The sequence below is a fragment of the Merops nubicus genome, unplaced genomic scaffold (genome assembly GCF_000691845.1).
Source record: "Merops nubicus isolate BGI_N331 unplaced genomic scaffold, ASM69184v1 scaffold1896, whole genome shotgun sequence".
NCBI classification, from domain to species: domain Eukaryota; kingdom Metazoa; phylum Chordata; class Aves; order Coraciiformes; family Meropidae; genus Merops; species Merops nubicus.
Genome location: NW_008615425.1, coordinates 19037 through 43472, shown reverse-complemented (window position 1 = coordinate 43472; position 24436 = coordinate 19037). Strand labels below are relative to the sequence as shown.

At 42.3% G+C, this 24436-nt stretch overlaps 1 protein-coding gene across 1 annotated transcript in view; it reads right to left on the bottom strand.

Annotated features, from left to right (window-relative positions):
* Nucleotides 1–24436, bottom strand: part of FGFR2 (fibroblast growth factor receptor 2) — an 80081-nt gene that overhangs the window by 40347 nt on the left and 15298 nt on the right. The window contains 4 exon segments of the mRNA XM_008942497.1: nt 8418–8541; nt 15831–16000; nt 23102–23176; nt 23836–24102. Coding sequence (XP_008940745.1) covers nt 8418–8541; nt 15831–16000; nt 23102–23176; nt 23836–24102 — 636 coding nt within the window.

Genomic DNA, 24436 nt, shown 5'->3' with positions numbered 1-24436 from the left:
CTGCCAAAGGTTTACTGTATGCCTGGCAAACAGCATCTCTCCCACAGGGATGATGTCCTCTCCCAGCTGCAGCGAGTTTAACTCCCCAGTGTACCCAGTGATGCCATAAAGCACACAGTGGGAGTTATTATTGCTGTTGTTATTGTGACCTGACTGCATATTTTTCATCCTCCAAATTTCCTTTCCTGAAAACAGCTCTGCCTTTCAAGTAAAATGGAAAAGATTATGTAAACTTTTAAAAGCCCTCTTACATTTCTACACTTCTCCCCGTTTCCTTACACAGCACACTTGCTCTATTGAGCAATGCAAGCAGGACCTCAGTATTCTCCTTTCCCCACCTCCCAAGCTAGACACGGGTGACCAGCCAGCTGACCAGACCCACTGTGCAGGCTCTCAGGGCAGGAGAGAAACTCCAGTGCCCAGAGTTTCCATGTTGGACCTCAGTCAGCCTTTGGGCTTGCCTTCCCTGGGAATGAAGTTTGCCATCACATGGTCCCATGCCAGCAGAGGAGATGTCCCTCCATCAGGATCACATACACTTCGGCAGCACAGAATCCACAACCTGCTCTCAACATTGGAAAAGATCCTGAAGAACACTTGGGTAAACACTAATCATACACATTTGGCATTGTATTTCTAATAATTCAGGTAAAGTTTGCAAGATGCAACAGCATTCAAAGCAAGCACTTAGGCTGGCCAAGCTTGGAGACAAGCTTTGTGCTCCAAAACAAGCATGATTTTCCCTGTTACTTTCTACAGTTGTTGACCCCCCATCTACACCCACATTTTTCTGCCTTTCAGCATATACTCCTAACAGGCAGCTTCCTACAGAGCTGAGAGGACTATCACCAGCCTCTGGCTGAGCAGCAGGTCCCAGAACTGCTTTTGGAGAGAATTTCACTCAAAAATAAGGGGTTAAAAAAAAAGATAATCTGTTGGAACATTCATTTAAATGTAGACATGAATGCATTTCATAAACACTCCAGACAAAGCATTAGCACAGGTACCAAAGGATATGTACATCTGAAACCAGCTGCTGAAATGAAATTATATTGCTCACTAATGTCTATAATCCAATCTAAGAGCAGAGACAGTGCTGCAGGTATTAAACATTAACTAATGCACAAATATTCTCTTGTAAATGTAGCATACACGAACAACTTCAGAGCAATTGTTTTGATCACCTCATTTGCAATGACAATTAAAAATCCCTAAAGGTATATATCATTTCAGAGTTTCACAAGCATCCAACTAATACACTGTTGAGTTCTTCACTCGGCTCAAGTTCTGACAGTACCAGTGTTGTATTTTCATGAACAGTCAAAAATTTCAACACATTCATGCAACCTTTTAAAAAGCATCCTGAAAAAATAATCTTCACATTTTATATTTACAGAGCAGTTCAATATTCAGAAGTGCCTCACAAACTATGATTTTTAATGTAGCTTTTTATATCTAAGCAGAACTGCTATTGAAGCTGCAACATGGGAATGGTAGTAATCCAAAAATGACCTACTGAATTAAAATCAAAAAAAGTGAAAATACAGCTACCTCTGGATTCCATGTTGCACAGTGGCTTGTGGAGCAGTGAGAGGAGAGGACACCAACATGAAAGATGTAAGTCCAACCTTTGTTATTTTTTTTAATACCCACAGAATTTCCTATTTTACTCATTTGTCCACACTTTGGTACTGCCAGATGTCCCGTTCTCTTACCTATCTCACCCTGATATCATCCCTTCAAGTTTTTTTTTCTCTTCTGCCTTCCAATCATCTCTGGGAAGACTCCCCACACCCTTCCACTCTTGGATCTTCCCAGTCCTATCCCCACCAGCCTCAGCTCATTACAATCATGCAAAACCAATGGGTGCCATCTCCATCCTCTTCAACCTCTACATCCCATTTAATCCCAGTTTAATCCCTAAAACCACCAGTGTGATGGTCTCAGTCAGGATTCACCTTACCCACCACTGCAGCCATGGGCTTGTCCCACTTCTGGGTTTGCTCCCGTGCTTGGGGACGTGAAGAAATTCAGGTGTAAACTCCTCATTAATAAGGCAGATGTGATTAATAACCTTGTGCTTGTCTTTACTATGGTCCATTCATCCAGTCTGTATCACCATCCGTTTACAGCTTTTCCCTATTTGTGATAACTTAAGCGCTTTTTTCCCCTTTTATTTTTACGAGGACACGACCCATTTACTGCCAATTACACTGACATTTTTGTCACTAACAAAATTGTTAGAAAAGACTGGATCAGGTCAAAAAGCCCCTCTTATTAAGCAGACACAGCTTTCAACACATGCCAATTGCACACTGAGCAAGGCAAGAGTCCTGTTAGCATCTTCAGACAACTCCTGCGAATTCCTACTTGCTTTTCCACAAGTAGGATACTGCACAAATTAGAAGGCATGATTAAAAATGATAATAACAGAGCTGAAACAATATCCTGTTCATCACTCATCAAAAGAAAGAGAAATACCTGCCTTGGGGCTGTAATAAGGCAGAAAGTGGGACAGGGAGACCAGTCCTCCCCCAGCAGACTCTGCAGGAAGCATTCCAAACATGACAAATTCACTGTTCACCCAGCAGATGAAGTAATGACACCAGTATTTGTCCATAAAATGTAATTTAGCCAGACTACTCCAATGAAATCAGAAGCTTTAACGCTATAAAACTGGAGGGCTGGAATATTTTTACCTTATTAAGAAGGGGGGGAGGAAACAAGCTTTCAAGCTGAACCACCACACTGTGGTCTTTGTTTTCAGGAGTGAACCTCGCAGCCTCCAGCGCTAAACAATTTGTGTAATTTCTTCTCAGATGCACACACCTCGCCAAAAGCCAGGTGTAAAGTCCACATTTGGGCTTATCAGTACATTAAATAAAATCTTCTTCCCTCTCGGCCTAACCAAGTACCTGAGGGCAAGCATCAGGGTGGATTCCTTCATGCTTCCAGCCCCTGTCTCATCATGTCCCGTGCCGCAAGCACTTGGGTGAAGAAGTCAAGCCAAAGCTTGTCCATGTAAAGAGTCAGTCAACAACTACAAGCACATCTGCCAGAAATGCAAGTTTAGGCTTGGTTGTAATACCTACACTTAACTCCTGCCAGACATTAGTGATGCAACATCCAAGGCATGTATTTAGTTGGTGTCAGTTCCTTCTCCGTATGAAACCTGAATCCTAAAAATAATTCGCTAGAAATTAAGGAGCCTACTCTAGTCAAGTCAAACGAATTCTGAACTTGAGTTTGACAAAACAAGCCTCAGCCAAAAGCAAATAACAATGCATATGTTTTTATGAATTTGGGAATGACAAAATGGAAACATGTCTTTAAAAAAAAAAAAAAAAAAAAAAATAGGTGCCTGTGCCATGTTCATAGCTAGAGTCAGAGCACATCAAAACCCAAAAATAAAGCTGACTAAAAACAAAGGCAAAGTTTTTTCTTCTGCCTCAACTAAGGGAAACAAACAGTAAAGTACTATTCCATTTTAACCAGAATATTTTAATAACATGCTGTAAAAAGTAAGATTCATCCCAAAGCCCTCTAAAACCTCCCGGAGTTCAGAACAAAAGCATTTCTCTGCACACCCATCAGTAAAACCACTCATACATGAGATTTCTGGGGCAGGAGCTCTAAAGTGAGAGTCATTTAAAATCCCTCCTGGATGAGAAATGATTCTCACCCTGTTTTCATATGAAAATATGAATTATTGTTACGGGACAACCGCGTGGTGTGCTGCCACCTCTGGAGTTCACTCCTCAGTAGTAAGAGCCACAGGCATGGCTATTAGGCAAATTAGAAACTGGTCAAAGTAAAGCTAAACTAAGTAAAGCAAAAGGTTATTTTTTTTAAAAAAAATATATAGTTGACACAAGTTATGTTCATTTTTTTTTTTAATAAACAGCAATGTCTTCTTATACATTCTTGGAAGGTGTATTATGCTATAGCAGCTTATGGAAAACCCAGTAAATGAGGTAATGTGCCCAACCTCATCTGAAACCAAACCATCTTTTGTTTCCCTGGATGATGACATTAAATAGGACAGAAATGGCTACCTGCACTAGGCCTGTTCAAAGACTAACCTTTTTTTTTTTTCTTTTTGCCATTAAAATATAAATTCAATTACTTCCTTCCATGCTCAAACAGAACTGCCACTGCTGAAATTGTACTCCAGCGATAATTGCGATCCAAGAGCGATCTAATTATACACAAGTCTCAGTGGCTGCATTCCCACGTTGCTTCCTGCAACCCGGACTCACTACAATACAACTCATAAGTGAAAACCACCTCGTTTTCATTCATTCTCCCTTAAGACTGCATGACTTTATATATGTTTAATGAGAATGGAGTTAGTCTATTAGTAAGCTGACTATAAAAATTCGAGTTTCTACCTGCTGTTAAATACAAAAGAGCAAGAAAGGCACTTGAGCTGCGAGTGAAAAAAACAGCTGATGGGCTAAACTGTACAAGGGAAAGAACATTCTTGTAATTAAGGTCCTGGATAAGGATTCAAGTACCAGCTTTACTTTTTGGCTCGGCCACCACCAGCTTCCTGTGTGACCCAGAGCAAGAAATTTCATCGCTCCCCAGCTCGGATTTTCATCTATAAAATGGACAGTGCCATTTCCTTCTCCTGGCCACTCTGCATTTTGGTTGTAAGCAATTACCACGTGCTGGCACTTTGCCTTGGACAATAAGTAGCCGATATTAATTGAAGCCTCTGGGTAGTGGCTAAAAAAAAGCTAAAATTGACTCATCTCCCTTTCACAGAGGGTTAAGAGAGAGCATCTGTTATTGGTCTGGGGGATTCCCTGACCCCAAACCACAACACACTGAGCTTTGCCCTGAGCAAAGCCCTGCCTGCACCCTGCTTAAATCCCTGTTTTGAAATGGAGGAGGAGGAGAAAGGAAAAGGCTATCGATTGGGGTATCCCAAATATCTGAAGGATAACTTTGTCCAACAGAATATCCTGGCCAACTCCAATGGACAATTCCCTGCTCACGCTGTCAATGCACACCAGGATCCTGTGCAATAAGAGGGGCTGCCAACAACTTGCTGCTTTTTTCTACTCCCATTGTAAAAAATTCAGTGCAAGGGTTTTGCCAAGTTTGTAAATTTGAATGAGACCATCTGAGCTGAGCTGACTATTTTAAGAGGGTTCTTGCAAGTAATTACAAGGTAAAAATGAGAATAGTTCACACCTCCATTCTGACTGAAAACTACTCAGCCCTGCTGGCTCCAGGCTTTTAATTGTCAAAAGAGTTCAAGCTTTGGAAAGTTACTGGCATCAAGTAATACTGGATATTCCTAACTAGAATTGTGTCATTATTTGGCAGGATTTTTGCTGGGATACCTCCCAAATCTGTGACATAATCAGAGGGTTCTCTACCTTACACCATACAGTTAGATGCTCATGTTAGTGTAATACGTTACCATGTTTAATACCATTTGCTATTACACTTAATCAGCTCTGGAACCAGTTAAACCATATAGGAAAAGCAATTTCAGAGACTTTCAGCTGACAGTTTTCCACACACAACTTGGCCTAAAATTACAACCTGAAGTTTGTAAAATGTAATCTATGTACACAGTTGCCTCTAAACAAACATCCATAACTCCCCACAACCCTCTGGGAACTGAAAATTCATATGAAAATAGAAAAATAAGCACAACTTTAACTTCTGTGGAACTGTCTTAACTAGAAATACTGCCAAAGTTTCCCCTTCTGGCCAGCCTTAACTTACTGCTTCAGCAATTTTATGCCCAATCTCCACCATTATTTTAAGATTTCAGCAACAGAGGAATGGCTGAGCTCTCTACCATCAATCCCTCTCTCAGGTTAGAGCCCCAGTGCAGTGTCTCTTGGAAGACTCATGGTGAACTCAATGCAAGTATCTTAAGGTGAGCATTCCCACACGTATGTTTTAAGGTAAACTAACAATTGCATCCTTAAACTCATCCATGCAAAAAGGAAGTAAAATTATTAAGTATGTAGAACTGCAAAATGCAGGTTGTGATGTGCAGAAGTCATATCCAGACTTCTGGTGTTTCATCTCTCCCAGGGCCTGAGCATCAGAAAATCCTGAATATTCACCCAGAGAAAATCAGGGCTCCACTGGGTTCCATCAGCTGGGTACCCAGCACCCAAAATCACTATTCACTTCTGAAAAACCTCAATATTTACTTTTCTGACTCTCTATAGGAAAGGAATAGACATTTCAATAAATTACGTCATCCTTATTACCATTCCATTCATTCATGCAGGTCACTATAATTTACTGCCAGGAAAAATAAGCTTCTGCATAATATTCCTCAATGTAAGGTATTCAAAAGGCTCAAAGGGGGAGCAGAGGCAAGAGGGCTTCTGACAAATATTTGCTCAAGTGACTGCATCATCCGTGAACACATTTACTAGAAAAAAAAAGGCTAAAGACTTTTACAGTCAACATAAAACATGCCACATTGGGACTGGGGTGGCAATGAGGAAAAGGAGCAGGGGACAGAGAAGGGAAGGTGAATTTTTAGCCAGTTTTGCTTCAACAAGGAAAACTCCAACCATGCAAAACTGGCTTTTTCCTGCCATGTAGCCTATCAAAAACATTTTTAAGCGACACCAAAGTTGAGGCAATCTAGATTCCCTAAAGGACTAAGAAAAGCACCCAAGACACCTGGAAAAATCCCACAACTCATCATGTCCTTAACATTCTTCCCAGACCAGGCTCTGTAAATCAAGCCCATGTCCTCCAGCAAGGTGGTCAGCAGAGGACAGAGACCTGCAGAACACCATTTACCAGCACCTCTGGCAGACGTTGCTGCTGCACCCTCCATAAAACATTGTTTAAAGAAGTATTCAAACAAAAAATGGCTTTACCAGTTGCATGGTTGACCTCAACCATACCCATAGCTCACTCTACTGAGGACGACAAAGTATTGCCAAGGCTATAAAAATCCTCACTGCTTTCAGTGCTGACTACCTAAAAGCAAGTACAGGTGAGCTGGGTGATTCACAGACCAGCTCTGAAGACTTAGATGTATTGGGGATGGTGGTAAAGCTTCAGTTGGACAGTATCTCCATCACTAAATTACCCTTTTTTTATCCACAAAGCACTTGTTTTCCTTTGGATTTGCAGGTTTCCACAGATTTTAGTGGTCTCAAGACACTACTTTTAAAGACCATCCAAAGCAATACGAGAGATGCCTTTTATTCATGTAAAAACCAATCAAGAAACAGGGAAATTAAAATTTTGTGCCTGTTTTAGTCCTATAAACCCAAATCCACAGTAAGATTTCCCATAAGAGATTAAGTTTGGCTGTCTGTCACCTGCAAAAAAATAGCTTGCAATAACTAAGTTAATTTTTGTTTTCAATACTGATTGATCAAAAGCTTTATTCACAGAACTTGTGATGCTCAGATCACCTCAGAAGCATGGAGAGAGCAAAGCCCATTCAAAACATACTTCAGACACAGGAGCTCAGACCCCCAAAGATACTACCAGCAAGTCATTTTCTAACAGCCAAAGGTTACTTTTGGACAGCAATGCCTTCAGAGTCAATAAAACTGCTCTCACCAGACCAGGCTAATGGTTCCTGAGACTTCGACTCCTAATATAACTAAGCACTTAAATAAATATGTGTAAGCCTTATTAAAGTCAATAGGATTTTGGTATTATGAAGTTCATGTTATTAAGCATGTGCTTAATAGATCTGCTGAATCACAGCTTTGCAGCTAATAAGGATTTTTTTATAATTTGTCCTCAGGTAAAACACTTCTTCACATTTTTTGTCATTCTGTGTTTCAGGGACTGCTCAGAGCTCACACAACAAGCTGTGGTTGGATCCCCATTACACTGCTGTGAACACCAAGTACCTCTTCTGAACCTTAAGATCTTCACTAGCTTCACCAAAGTCAGTATCTAGCTTTCCATTAAAATAAAAAAAAACAACAACAGGACCATTTCAGCTATAACAACAATCTAAATAACAGGACCATTTCAGCTATAACAACAACAATCTAAAGGATCACTTGACAGTTTTTATAACTGCAGTTCTTAAAATTTGTGTTGGGTACAATCATACAAGTAATAATTCAATTGTACCAACTATTAAAATTGCATCAGTATTTGTCATTTGGTTGTCACAATCAGCTTTGAGGTGTATCACCACAAGAACAACTCATTTGCACACACGGATATTTCACCTTTGCCAAGCCATGGGTAGATAAGTCCCACAGACATGAGTAAGAGAGATGAATATATAAAGTTATACAGCAATTGGTTATGTAGTGAAATATCACTAGAATATTCTGAAATCATCTTTAAAATTAATGCAAAAATGTAACAGCTTCGTTCTAAACGTTTCAATAAGGAAATTCATTAATGAGAAAGATTGTCTTAGATGTGACAAGAGCTTGACTCACCAACAACGTCGAGGTGGTACGTGTGGTTGATGGATCCATACTGGTTCTCCACTATGCAGGTGTAATTCCCCTTGTCAGACGGGACCACGCTCTCCATGATGAGACTCCAGTGCTGGTTGCGGACCTGCAGGGTTGTCACCAGAGAGGCTGAGAACTTCACTAGCACACTTTCACCCTCTTCCCCTCCAAAAGAACTGTTTCCTGAAGAGTTAATCTTTCCTAATCCAGATTTCAAAGCCTCTTCTGTGCTTGTTTGAAGGTTCAGGACACTGAAATACTTTATTTATGCCTGATCTGATACAGCATGGCTGCAGCAGTGAAAGCTTTCATGCATTCTGCTATAAATTTACCTTGTTCCCCATCTGAGCACTGCAGATGCTGGTGCACACTCAGTCCAACCAGGTTTATGAGGATGGCCTCAATTAGCAGCAGTTATCCTACCAGGCTTTACCTCTCGATTCACTCAAAGTGAATTCACACCCTCAGGATATTTCCCATCTGTCTCCAAACAATCATCTGATAATATTAACTTCCCACCAGCAATGTGGGATGGATATGATCCCCTAACATCTAAGTCTCTGTCTTTCTCTAATAGCTCAATTACACAGCCCACACTTTGGAGAAACAAATTACATAAGGGCAAAGGTTGGGATCCCTTCCACAGACACAGAGTGGCCACATCTCTGCCTGCTCTGGGGGACCACAAGAAAGAAATTAAGATGCTGCCTCATGAAAAACGCCTGAATAAAATCCTGATGGAGCAGAGCATAAGGATATACGTTTATTCCATACAATCCTTCTCAGGCAGAATGCATTAAAGGTGCTGATTCTGTTCCCATTTGAAGGCAAAAGGAGTGTTGGCACTGGTCTTGCAGAAAATAGGATCCAGCCCAACACTGGAAGGATACAGAGTCATCCGGTACACATATAGATTTCCTGCATCAGAAGTTGGCTCCCAAAATGACCTTTTGCTACCTATCCACTAATCCCTTGTTTTAGCATTACATTTTTTGACAAAGCACTCAAAAATCCTCACGTTATGTAGCTGTAATGTACAGCTTCTAAATGGCAAAGTACGTATTTTAGCAAATGGAATAAAAATACAATCTGGTACAGTCATTTTAATCAACCAAATGGAAAGCAGTAACTCAGCACAGCACACCAGAACAATTTATGGACCATTCAGTGACACTTCCAGTAACTATACATTCTTAAAAGATCATTACAACTCTAAGTCTGAAATGCTGCTTCGTGCCTGACTATTGTGTGGGTCCTTATCCAGCAGGAAAAGCTGCTCTTGCTGTGCCAAGAGCTGAGCCCTCACACTTGCTGAAGGTAAAAATGCCTTCAGTTCAAAGCCTGGAAGAAGAGCCCTCTCTGTAAGGAGAACTTGGCTTTCCTAGTCCCCCAGATATTAATTAGCTCATTAGCTAGATAGTACTATTACTGACAAAGAAATGTGTGACCGCCTCAAAAATCTCCAGCTCAAACTTACTGCTCCACTCCCCATCCCCCTCTCTTGATGCTACACAGCAAGACTATGTATTGATTTTTTTCCCCCTAAACTATGAAGAGCCAAGAATTAAATTTGTAAAGCTAGAAAGAGTTTAATCAGGGTTCTTTTATCATTTTGGCATTCTGATAAGCAACCCTGTACGTCAAAGTTTGGGACAGGAAGAATTACTGTCTTTAGACACCAGTAAATAACAAATACAACAGCTACATATTTTGAATATTTTACTTCTTTATGAGCTATTCTGAAGGAGACTTGGTCAAAGTGACCTGAACTTGCTGCCACTACAAGTTACATCACGCTTCTCAGAATCAGAGCAAGTGTTTTTTAAGCTGACTGCAAAACAGGAAGAACAGATCACGGTTCTGCAGAAGTTAAAACAAAATAAAAATTGGTAAAAAGCTGTAAGTAATTAATTTAACAGGAAAACACAAGAGATTGTTTAGCATTCAATAAGAAAACATAACTAACTTACAGCCACAAGTGGATATACCGAATGGCAATATTAAAAAGTATTTGTGCAATTTCCCTTCATGTAACTCCAACAAGAAGAGATAACATCTTTACAATAAACCAACAGCTTAAGCCTCTTCAGTTTAAACTAAACAACTGCTGGAGAGGTCCAAAGCATTTATGACACATTGTCCCACAGCTGGACTTATGTCATGGATCTGGATTCAACTAGACTCAGCTTGTTGGCTTAGTACTTGCTGGTCACCAGCACAGCACTGCAAAGCCCAGAAAACCTCCCCACTGCTGGGGATGGTGGCACCTTCTGCTGGAGGCTTCCAGCTTGAGCCTTTCGTTCCAGGGAGACCTTATTGTGGCCTTTCAACACTTAAAGGGGGCCTTTAGAAAGATGGGGACAATATTCTTAGCAGGGCCTGTTGTGACAGGACAAGGGGTGGTGGTTTCAAACAAAAAGAAGGGGGATTTAAACTAAACAGAGGGAAGAAATTTTTTTACAATGAGGTTGGTGAAACACTGGCCCAGGTGTTAGAAGAGGTGATAGAAGCCCCATCTCTGGAAACACTCCAGGTCAGATTGGATGGAGCCCTGGACAACTTGCTCTAGTTGCAGATGTCAGCGTTCACTGCAGGGGGGTTGGACTGGATGACCTTTCAAAGTCCCTTCCAACCCAAACGATTCATAGAATCATAGAATCACAGAGCATTAGGGGTTGGATTCGATGATCTCAGACCCATTATGGTCCTGCCATGTCCCTGCAACCACACCACTTGCAACACCCTGATCATACAGGCTTTACCAACACGGTCTTTTTAAGTAATGTGCCTTCACTACCTAGTCCAAATAAAGCCTGTCTTCAGGCAGCAAAAGTGGTTCCATTACTCAAAACAAGCACTAAAATCACACCAGTTTATGTAAAAGCTAGTTTCAGAAGAGGTTCAAAGCTTCCACAGTACACAGGTCTTACACCAGCCTTCTGAATAAACTACAACAGTCATTCATTTCTGAGAGGAAAAAAAAAAGATAAACCAAACAAAAAAAGCCCAAATCCACTCTTGTGACTGGAGTTGCACACAGATGGTCTCTTTGGTAGTGCAGGTTAAAGCCATTAGCTCTCTCCTGGTTGCTCACTAGGGCCCTTCTAACTGAAGACTCCAGTCCTACAGCTCTCCAAATATTCCCTAATGAGTTTCCCTGGGTATATCAGTTGGGTCCATTTAAGCTGTTTAAATAGAGGATTTGAGGTCCTCTGGCAGACAGAATATATTAGGGAGGTCACATGAAGTAATTTACTAGGAAAAACATGAGGGCAGCAAGAAGCCACTGAAAGCGTGAGCATCCTCACCAGGCAAACAAGCCCAGAAAAGGACAAGTGTCCACAGCCACAGATCTACCAGTTGTAGGAAACTCTTCCAGCCCTCCAACTTGACTAGTTCCTTGCCAGCTATTAACCTGCTATTTTGCTCCCTGAAGCTCTGCTTCACATTGAGTTCTTCCAAAATCCTGGACAATACCCACACAACTCCACCAACTCCACGACTTGGTCTTCAGGGTACAGCTTCCAGTTTTTCATGGCATAACAAAATTCAGGGAACAAACACATTTCAAGCATTCTGTATCACTTAACCCTTCATTTTGTCCAGACAGTTTAATAACTGCTTTTGTCCTTTTTTTTGTTTTTAATTCTTTTGCAATACCTATTTTTATGTTTTATCTGTGCTTCGTTCCGCCAAATGGCACTTCACTGAGATAATAAACAATCTCAACACGTTTTTCTCCTGACCAGGTATGGACACCTCTACACAATTACTAAGGTGGGGTTTTTTGGCCACCTTCTCTACCAAATTTTAAACATTGTTTCAAACAGTCTCTCCAAGCAATGCAAATTTTAAACTAAATTATCAATATCAAAAGCAAAAAACTGTACCCTTAAGATATAGCTTGGATGTGGGAAACCTAAACTGTAACCAGAACACCAAAGAAATTAAAAAAAAAAAAATATCTAGGAAAAGGCAAGGAACATTTAATAGAAATGTTTGGGGTTTGGAGCAACATATAAAAAATGGCAGAGAGTTCTGTTTAATTTTGAAGTACACATCTGCAGCGAACAGATACATCATGAACTATTGTCACTTAGCAAAAAATGGTAAAAAAGGGCCAATTCTAAATGAATGTCAAAAGACAGAAGGATTAGAAACCCAAAAATGGTTCCTCACAAACTCAGCACAGTTCAGCCATATACTGGTAGTGCTCAGGCAGAGAGAACGAGGGCTGAACATCCATAAAAGATCCATAGGCTCATCCAGTTCCTATAGAGTCAGAATCCTTTCCTTACCTTGTATTCACCTGGCTGAATTTAAATGTGTGTAAGATGACTGTAGTGATGAAGCTTATCCAAATGCATGTGTGAAAATATATACCTGTTAATACTTAAACAGTAACAACTGATAGAAGTGCATTTGCTTTCTGGGTGGTGTACAGAAAAGTAAAGGCTCCTGTGATGACTCTTAAGAGGATTTTCATTGTTCACTCAAAGAAAATATAAAAAGCCTTTAAATGCACAAGCAAAAGCTATCATCACTTTAGAGACAGACAAAAAAATAAGACTAAAAATTATTTAGACGTTCAATAGCTGATCCCTTTCTCCTTGCTGTAGGAACTTTGTGCACACCTTGAAAAATCATAAAAGGTTTGATTTTGAAATTCACCACCCAGAATTAGTCACGGTAGAGGAATTTCACTCTGGAAACTATCTTGGCCAGCACCTACACCCTTCTGCTAGCCTGCCCGAGTGCAAATTGACTCAAGACATTCCCCAGTCAGAAGGACAAAGTGCTCCAGGTCACTATCTGATTGTGATAAAGAGAACACAAAGAAAATTTCTTAGCTCAAGTCAGCAGGAGAGAAGTTGCTGGAGGACTACTGCAAAGCTCTCTATTTCCTTCCCTTTACTTTAAGAATAAAGTCTTCAGGGGGTGATTGCCTCTTCCAAATGGGGCAGATGGTGTCACTCCAACTGGTGATGGCAGATACAGCCAAGTTTGGTTCCAGCTATTCTAGTTACACAAAGCAGTATGAAGATCTCCAGCAGAAATGCTTTATATATAGGAATGGTCAGATTCCAGACAAACCAGCACACAGGAATTATCATGAACTGCTGTGACATCTGGCTGAACACAGACCAAAAAGGAAAGAGTCCTTTTTGAGGATTCCTTCATTACTGGTTTGTTGGTATAGAGGTGTCAAGAAAAAACAATTCTCTCTTTACTCCCAAAGAATTCCGAGTAAGCCCACAGTGACCTCACCCTGCCTCTCTAACAAGAAGACAACAGACTCCAGAAGCTCTTGAGGCCTCATTCTTTAACACCCACTCAATGAAAAGAAGCCTCCATCCTAAAAAGTTATTCAGAACATTTTGAATCTAGAATACACAGATTCGGTAAGCTGAATGACCATAAGTAAATGCTACCAGATCATTCAAAATTTGATGCATTTCTGAGCAACAAGAAACTCTAAATTCCACAACTGTGTCATCTCTTTTTTTCCTTTAGACTAAAGATATGCAAGAAGTTATGATTTAGAATTATAGGTATTCATTTCACTTATGCAGCTGGGTTTAGAAACAGGCATCCATGGCTTCTTCCCCTAGAACAGACCTACCTAGGCAATTGTGTATGTTAAATACACACGAGCCAAAATTTCATCTGTGCCACTTGATGGGCACAGGTCGAGATGAGTTCACCCAGACCCCTAAACACAGGCTAGCAGTGGCAGCACAGAGCCTCACATGGGCTGATTCACCCCACAGAAGATCACCCTCCCAAACCACAGATCAGGTATCTCCAGCCTGCCTTGCAAGAGACACATTTTCCTTCATGGGTTTCAAAAGTGGTATCTGCATTTCCCCTTCACGAGATGCAAAGTGGTCAAATAACATCTCAGTTAGTACTGCAATAGTTACCATTATTTTCCAAGACAGGATTAGTTTGGGGTTTTTTATTTTTAATTGGCTTTTTTGTGTTGTTTTTAAGAAAGCAGTGAGAAAGGTGAAAATCACTGAATTGTAGCCAATTCATTAACACTCCACAGTGTTATGAAAGGCAGAAGGTGCTGCCAGGTGCAGGCTCATAAGCAACAGTAATTTATGGTGTAAGCAAACATAGATGGAAAAGTCTACTTAGATAATTAGTGTTCATGCAGGGAGATTTTCTGGGCTTCGCTCTCTGCTAACACAAACCTTGGAAAATTTGACACTTTCTACAGTAAATCTAGCTAGAGAGGGAAGGAGACTACAGCTTGTCCTCCTCTGCACTGGAAAACATAAGGGGGTTTTGTACCAAGCAGGACCTGAGTCAACAGCACACGAAGGAACATAAACCCCAGCTCCATCAGGGCACCACAAAACGTGGCACCCCAGAAATACTGCAGTCATTGAGGTACAGCAGCAGGACTTGCTCTTGAACTTACTGCATCATCCAGAAAAGTCAGTAAACTTCTGTCCTAACTACCATCACAAACTGCTCTGAGCTTCTCAGCAGAAGCTCCAGGCTGGGGCTTACAGTCGTGATTCAAGGTGACTAGCACGGAAACCTCTCATCTTTGGAGAGGAATTGGTGCAGTGTCAGGTAAGTGAGGATGCTGCTGACAGAAGGTCCACAGAAGAGGTTCAGGGAGCTCAGACATGAGGGGTAGGATGGCAAGGGTAGAGACTGAGCAGCAGTTTGCCATCAAAGTCACACAGCCCCACTCCCTGTGAGGAGCAGGATAAGATGACCGAATCCTGACTTCTGACCTGACCTAGGCAGATACCAGGAGGTTAAAGGTCCATGCTCTAACCCCCACAGCTAGCTGCCCTCCCTAAAACTCTCTCTTAATCAGTAACCACCAATTTAGAATGAAGCATCTAATCTGAAGCTGTTTAAATTCAAACAAACCCTTGTAAGTAATTGCTGTTACTTTCCCTCAAATTCTGCTTCCCATTTCAGTTTCACAGACCATAAACTCTATAGAAAATAATAACTTGACTTCCAACCCTTCCTTTATTAAGCTGCCTACAATCACCACAGTGGATGGTCACGTTTTTAACAGCGCAGCTGAAAATGAATAGAGCAACACAGTCTTACTCTGCTTTGCAAAGTCAATCTTTAGTTTCCCAAAGAAGTCTCTATAAATAATCCTCAGCGTTGCCACGCTACAAGCTTCAGTTTCAGAAGAGGAAAAAAAAAACACAAAACCCCAAGAATATAGAATTAGTGCTCAGCAACCACCAAAGAAAGCACCCACCCTTCCCCAGAAGAAAACAATTACTCTCTTTTGCTTCTACACTTGATCCAAGGCCACTAAAAGATTTTTCTGTTGACTTCAGCAAGTTGGGTTTTTTTCACAGCCTCGGTCAGGAACAGAAACTGCCCAATCCCACCAGGAGCCCTTACCTTGTACCCGCCGATCCGATGCTCTTGTTTAAACTCCTTCCCGTTCTTCAGCCACCGCATGGTGGGCGTTGGGTTCCCCATGGCTGGGCAACGGAACTTGACGGTGTTTGCTGCTGGCACGGCGTGAAGCCTCTTCTCCATTTTGTCCGTATGTGTCCAATAGGGTGCCCCTGTTCCAAAGAGACACGTCCAGAATCATCAGCACCCCCAAACGGAGCTCCCCTTCCAGCCCCTTCCACGCACACGAAGCGCTGCATACTCATCTGAAGGGTGACTTAGGAAGGGTACACGAGTGGAAGTCATATCTCACAAGTGTTGACCAGAGTTCTGCAAACTCAGTCTGCTGCTTTGAGTACATCATTTATGACAAAATTCCAATAATTAACCACAGATATCCTTTGTTTTACGTATATCAACTAAGTTTTCAGCAGACTCAAATAATCAGATGCTTTTGACCTCAAGTTGAGTTACTGTGAGTGCTCAGCAAACTCTGGATTTGTGGACCTCTGCTGTGAAACCAGACAGACCAAGTCAGGAGACCTGTTGGAAGCACCAGCCTTAACCTTTCCCCATCTGTTCAAAGTGGGACAAACACTCCTACGTGCCTGGCAGCATGCTAAAACTTCCCAGTGTACCACAGCAAGGTGAACTCTGCTGCTGCTGTCACAGAAACCACTAAAATACACCTACAAATGGAATAGATCTCTGAAATATCAACCAAAGAGGAAGAAACCAAATGAGTAAATGTAGATCAGCAAAACTCAGCAATAGCACTTATTATTTTGCAGGAACTTCCTATTCTTATGAGGCTGTGCAAGCTCCAATGTTCAGTGAGATCCAACACTATGGCACAGCACAAGAGTGTGTCTCTCAGTCTGTATCTCCTGCAGTGATCACTCTTCCCAGCTCCTGGCAAGACTCCCCTGGTTCCCACTCACTCCTTGCCATGCCCTGGCCCAGCCTCTGCCCACACGAGGAGCATGAGGAGCACATGGAAAATCCCTTCTGTCCATTATTTGCCACATACCAGTACAAGAAACAAAGCAGAACAGAACATACATACAGAACTACACGTATTTTTACCCTCCAAGAAGTAAATCTGGATAGAAAGATCCATATATAAGGTTATCCCATGCCCTGGATCCATGCTCTACCTCAGCTACATTGCTGTACATTGCACAGCATCTTCATGGCATCACTTCAGTTATCTCACCATAAGTTTTTAAAAAGTTAAAGATTCAAGATCTATTTAATAGCAGGAAACATTAATTTCTTCTATAATGGAGTTTTCCTGAAGCAAATCAGATTAGTATGGAATTTTTAGGACTAGAGGGGTCCAGAAAAATACCCCTATTTCTCAGCCCTGTTTCATTTCCTTCATTAGCAGCCTAACACACCACTATAAATAAACTCTTCCGTTCCTCAAATATTTATAGCAGGTCTTACAATCAGTGCAAACTCAGAAATCCTGCTACCCCCCTCTCTAAATAAAAATACAGCTGGATAGAAAATGCAGGGATAAATCCTTTAACAATGTCTCTCTCAGTATAAAGAAAACATTCTAAAAGCAAGTCTTACAATGATGCTAAGAACGATAAGTGATTCCCCCCCCCTTCCAAGTGGCAATTAGTGTTAAAATTAATGAAGTAGAAAAGCAAAGCAGATTTGTGCATGTAATCAAAATAGAAAATCAGGCAACTATTGAAAGTTTAACTACAACACTACAAAATTGTTACACAGATTGAAGTGCATTAGGGATGGAAGGAAAATCACCATTAAAAGTATTTGCTAAAACCAGGATCACATTAAAACAACAGAAGCCTTTAAACAAAGCCAGCCAAAGGAATTAACTACCACATGCAAAGACCAAATAACTTTACAACTACACAAGGCAAAGGAGGAACTACATGTTGGTACTGATGTATCAAAAGGATACTTCCTCTGGACTGCTAAACATCTTCTACAAGGCAATGCAAGGTGGTCATTGCTGGGCTCTGGCCACAATCCCCACAAAGTCAAAGTAAACTGGCAGGTCAAAGCCAATCAACCATCCAAACCAGTTATATTGGTATCTCAGACAGATCTGACCCCAAATGGGCAATGCCAACCCAGTAACTTCACAGCCAGCAGGGTCACTTCTCATCGTACCCATCACACACACCTCCTCACGTGTACAGAGCACACAAACTCTGGATGCAGCCACTGGCAAGCACCACCTCTGAACCCCAGGCTCCACAGCTTGCCCACAGCAAGGCTGCTCTGCAGTGCACAGGCTGCATGGACCAAGCTCTGGAGAAGGTCCCATCAGGGTGAAGCCCGGGATCAGAGCATTTGAGCTGGTCAGGATCCAGCCACCAACAGTTCCCCAAGTAAGGCTGCTTCACGCAGCCAGGTTTCTATTGCAGCTCATCCTCTGGTCTTCTTGCATGTAACCCCATTTCCATCAGCCCTCACCCTTTAAAAAACTCTGCTCCTGGAAGAGAAGAGCTCCAGGAAGAGTCGCGTGCAACCAATGCACAGGGAGGAAAAACTTTGCTCTGTGGAAGAGGTGGGAGTGGAGATGAGGCCAGGAGGATGCAGGCAGGAACAAAGAGAAGCTGCTCGGTTCTGTGCCATGGAGAAAGGAGGAAAGGAAATTCCCTGGGCTGGGAGAAAGGACTCTGCTCAGAAGCTTCCCCTCACACAGCCCACAGCAGAACCTGCAATACTGCTCAATTACAGGGGAGGCTGGAGAAAAACCACACAGCCATCACATGTTGCAAGCATCAGCTGAAAACACTTTTTCACTAGGTAGTAGCAGAGTATTTTAGCAGCTTCTCACTATGCTTAAGGGAAAAGAGAAATGGGCAGCAACATCTACAAACCATAACTCTCCTCATCTTGTGCTTTCATACAGCAACTGAGCCTGATAGTTTATCATTATATCATAAATGATCATAACCTAAAAGCATCTTTTACTGCTTCTATCTGTCTTTAGAGAAGAAGCTTCTAAATTCACTCAGAACAAGAGTGAATGCAGTTAATGAGCACACACCATCAAGTGCCAAGTCCTCTTACAGACCATGTCCATCAGATCCCATCTCTGCCACCAGGACAGGTGGAAGTAGGTAGCACCCCTGGTAGAAGTTCACAGCAACAACAGGGCAGGCTCCAGCACACAGTGCTAACGAGCAGCAGGGGAACGGGTGGGAATTCCTGATTGCTTTTAGAGCTCTCATTAGTGCAGAAAATATCCTGCTGACCCACCCTGCACTCCACTGCAAATACATTACATCTAATCAGGAGATCTCCTGCATGTGAAATTGAAATTAGGCAGCCCAGGGGACCACTTCTCTTCAGGACTCCTTAATATTTATTCAGACTTATCCAACACAAAGCAATACAAAAGTAGACAACTCCACACCTGCCTGACGAGCACCTCGAGCAGGTCATAGAGCTCCTAAAAAGACCACATCAAACTCTGCCATGGTTTTCACTACTATTGTATTTGACCTTTAATTAAAAAGCACTTCTAGGCGACATCCAATTTTTGCTGCTCCCTTGAGTGGGTTTCCACTCTACAGGATTTGATGAATTTGAGCCTTGTTTCATCCTTTCTGAAATTCTTCAAGGCATGAAAAGAACAGCATGTGGATTACATTTAGATACTTTTTTGTTCTTGGTGCCAATTTACCATTGCTTGGCCCAGAAGAAATTGTTTAAAGAGTGATACGGAAAAAAAGTCATAAAGCTTCCAGTCACCTGACCAGAATTCAAGGCAGAACAGCAGCATCTTCAGGGCTACTGAGGGGTCTCCAGAATAAATTACTTCTGATGCACCTCAGAGCAACAACCATGATGACAGCTGCTGCTTTGCCAGCACCAAGTCAGGATGACAGAAATTGCTTAAGTTAGGGCTACCTCTCAAAATCACAATGAGGATGAGGCAACAAGTACCAACAATGTGTTCTCCACCGCTGCCAGTAGGAACTGATGATCATCAGCCCTTAAGCTTGGTAAAAGAAAGTCCCAAGTCAACATCTTTGGAGGTAGCTCTCCAGAACCAAGCTAAGGCACCTCTTTAGGGCAAGACAGGGGAAAAAAGCGAGTTGCCTACAAAGCCATTTTTGTGGAGAGTGAACTGTTTCGCAGTGAAACCAGTCCTGCACCTTCCCCACGAGCACTAATCCCTTCAACAAAAGCTGGAAGTAATAAAAAGCCATTCAGGATGCAGTCTGGAACAAATCTACCACAGTGTTTTTTTCAGACAGTTAAAATATCTGTCAAGCTAAAAGGACACCAAAAGCAGAGTGCAATCTGCTATGCATGCCTTGTACTTCAAAATACACACAGGGCAAACGGTCAAACGCACACGTGTGCAGGCGAGTGCCCTCCTCTCCCCAGAGCCAGTTGCTCCTCACAGCTACCGAGCCACTCACAGCCTCCCCTGGCTTCCAGAGCAGTTGTATTTTTCTGGACAGCCTTGAAAATGACACTTAAGATTTCCTCAACAGCCTCCCTACCTGCACCTGAAAACCTTGGCCTCTGAAAAATATATTTGTAACAGAGGCAAGAAAAAAAAAAAAAAATTAAAAGCTTAAAGACTTCCCATCATAAATAAAACTGCTCTAAAAAGTTTGCTTTTAGTTTTAAATATGCAGGAATGAGAATGCCAAGGTTCAGTTTCCTGTGGAAGGCACTACAGCCATTTCCTGCCTCATCACATCATAATTAACATGCCAGGACAGCTGGACTTTATCAGAATTGTTTCATCAAAAAGCAACAACCTTTGTAGACTATGGCCTTTTGTTTCCATCAGTAAAGGCATAACCAGGCCAATTTCCACTGCTTATCCTTAATGATCCCGGCTGTAATCTGTATGTAAATTATCAGTTAAATTGTTATCGCTCTGAAAAGCTCAAATCATGATTCAGGAAACACTTAAAAGACTTCTTCTCTTAAAGAGCAGCAACCAGGGACTCTGGTGATGTCCTGGACTTGCCCAGGCTCTGCCTAATGTAGGCAGGAGAAGGTAATAAAGGACATTTGACCATTACACACCACTGCCTGCCCCACAGCAGACCTAGACTGCTCAACTCTCTATGTCTTGCAACACAGAATCTTAAATTAGACATGGCCTTTTGCACACCACTGGAATCCAGAAGAGGGATCCTGATGGAAAGGCTTAGAAGACCCTAGATACACAAGAGCTCCAGTGGTTTGCAAAAGCACCACACCAAGTCCCACCCCTAACTCTCACAAGGCTCTGATCCTGCCACCCCCTTTCAGCATTGTTATATTAACCCAACTGAGCTCTAGGATGCAATTTTTCACTGCAAAGAGCCCACTTGCAGGGACGTGGTGCCACAGCCATTCTCCTGGTTCCAGCTCCTCCGGCTGAGTGCTCAGACAGTGGGAGGAATGCTGCCCTGCTCCCTGTGCTCACCTCCAGCCTGCAGCTCGTGGGCATCTTGTAAAGAGCCATCTCACAAGGACTTGTTTGTGCAAGGCTCTGCTCGGGAGCAATCTGTCTTCTTGCAGTTTCCTCCCTTCTACACCTCAAGAGTTTGCTCCCTCCCTGCCATCCAAGATGTTCAGATGCTCACGCTCTGAAGGCATCTTTCATTTTGAGCAAGGAAAGTGTGACTGACCCCCTGCTGAAGCACACACCCCTGCCCCTGGCAGAGGGAAATTGTCAACGGCCTTTCACCAGCTCCTGAATCAAGATTGATTAACAGGAGCTTAAAATGATAGCTCATATTACAAGAACATCACCGGTGATACAGAGGACACCCCTGGGTAGTTGTCCCTGTTGCCTTTAAGGGCAGGAATCATTTGTAGAGCACAGATGCCTTAAGGTCAGGGCCTTTTCTTTCCTCTTGCTCCTTCCAAAATCCATTTGTGCTCAGGATTAATCTCTAAAGCCATCAGCACAGATCAGAAGCACACCACCACCAAGACACCAAAACTATCGCAAGCCCTTTTCTGACCAACACCAATAAAGCTCTAAAGTGATAACACACAGAGGGATGTTTCCTAAAAGGAATTTCTACATCCAAGACCTATTCAGAGGAGTGCCAACGTTGCCTGGGTTGGTGGGTTTTGCTTAGGCAACAGCTTTGAAAAGCAGGATCCCTTCCCCAAACTGACCAATTATCTTTGCCACCGCATTCCTTTGGCAGGGCAGCCTCCAGCTGCTCGATCTCAGCAGCTTCAAGCTGCACCTGTGAACCAGTTTGGGTTAATCACAGGAACAGATGGCAGCGGCCAAACAGAACTTATATCATCTTAAATAGCATCTAATGTTTCACAGCTTCAGCACAGGGGCAGTCGTATACAACGGTAACTAACCAGGGGAGCCGAAATCAGGCTCGTACTTCATCATCTGAACAAGTCTTTCAAGTGTACAGTGCAGCTGCCAATTACTAATCAGGCTGAGCAGCAAATATGCTACCTGGCTCCTGCATTTGGGAACTAGCTGACATCTCCCATGAAGGATTTCTGTGTTCTGCCTCTTATTGACTTTACAAAGCACAAGTGATAGCAAACCAGCAGTCACCACGGGGACTTCGCAACAGTGCGCAGGGGCATAAGGAACCAATCTGAATTTCACTTCTTTCTTAGAACTGCTCTATTTAGAGCCTATTAATAGCTCTCCAAATTCTCTAAAGGGAATGAAGTTTAACATTCAGCTAGGTTTAAAACTCTTCTAGCCCATTTTCATCGTGCCCAAGTAACATAAAATGTGGTTTTAGCACCAGATTGCTTTCTTTGCGACAAACCTTGAGGTCCTTTGCAGACAAAAGAACCTCATTGTGTCCAAATTCGTTCTCCCCACGGAGATTTCTGCCAAGATTAAGGATTGAAGGATTTGCCTCATTACGACTTAATTTTATTTTTAAAGTTTCCACACCACCTTTCAACAAAGTGAGCTGGATCTTTGTTTCTTCTGTTCAATTTCAGCTCAGGTTCAAGGAAAGTTAGTTCATCTGGGAGAGTCTAAACCAGACAGAGACTGAACGTCAGTTCAGGAAGAAAGGAAACTTCAGGAAAGCCAGCAAGACAGGAAGAAGTACAGACCAGTAAAGTGTGTTTAGAAGAATATTAGTTTATTTTCCTTTTTATTTTCCAAGTTATGAACTACGTGAAACAGAAAACAGAGGAGGACAAAGATATCACTATTTGACAGCCCATGCAGTTAACAATCAAGAAGCTCTGAAGGCAGGAGTGCGAAAAGATGGGACATCCACGTGGATCTTGCAAGTGACTTCTGGCAGTTGGCTGTTACTTACTCATCTGGTTGCTGTCATTCACAAAGTCCTCGGACCCATCATTGTCGTCTTCATCATCCCCAGAGGAAAGAGCATCTGCACGTTAAAAATAATCAAGTCTTTAAACCAGCCTATTTTGCAGACAAGTAAACCAGTATGCTACATCTTAGATTATTTATCAAGGAGAACAGATGTTTTGTTAGTTGTGAAGAAGCTATAGAAAAAGAAAATCTAGCCACAAAATTGTGTTATTCTTATAAAATTCTAACAGAACTAGCTAATAATCCTGAAATGCTGCAAAGCTTCCAAAGGGCGCTTGCTAACTCCAAAAATCTCTTTCCACTTCCAATTTTTACTTTTTCTTAAAGGCATTCAGTTGAGCAGAACTGAGTGCCTCCAGAACAATTTATCTCTAAAGCTTAAAGGACGTAGGACATTCCTTTTCCTATGCAAGGGGAAAAAACTTGTATCCACTGGCTTTATCATCATCACAGAGACTGTATAATTTACTCCTGTCATAGTGGCATAAAACAGAGGGCTATTCAGCAGCTGTTCATCACTATAGATCCCATGCAGTAAAAGGAGTATACACAGAGTCCATTTCAGGGTCAGGACAAGGGGGAAAAGACCTGAAATAACTACAGAGCTCAGCTCAGCTCGCTGTGCCCAAGTGCCCTGTTTCCCTTGCTATCATAACGTGTCCTCATATCACATTTTACAGCTTCTACATGCAAAAACCTGTTTAACTCACTCACCTGTAACATTTACAATGAAGTACAGAGTATCACTGTCTAGGGTCCTAACAGCAGTGCAAGCATAGAGGCCCGAATCTCTGGGTGCAGCATCCTTAATTTGCAAGTACTCCCCAATAATCACTGTCCTATTGTCGGGCCCCAAAGGGACCCCATCTTTAGTCCAACTGATCATGACGGCGTCTTTCAACTGACAGCGCAACTCAAGCGGTTCTCCCGGGAGTGCTGAATATACATCTGGCTGAGAGATTTGGTATTTGGTTGGCGGCTCTGTGAAGGTGGAAGGACAGGAGGAAACAAGAAGAAAGAGAAAGGAAAGGAGAGAATTTCCAACAAAAGTCAGTGACGGCTGTTTTCATCCACAGAAATCAAGTCACGTTCAAGCCCAAAGTTGCTTCCGGATTAGCCCAGCAACCTGCCTCACAGAACTGAACCACATGCAGGTGTGGGATGGGCTGTTTTTTCCAAGACATTAACCACAAACAAAGCTCATTCCCTGTTGAACAGTGTCTTGGCATGTGCCTTGTCCCTTGTCCCAGGTGCCACGCAAAGGCACAACCTTCCCCACTGGTCGTGGCAAGCTGACTCCGAGGAGATACGGGCT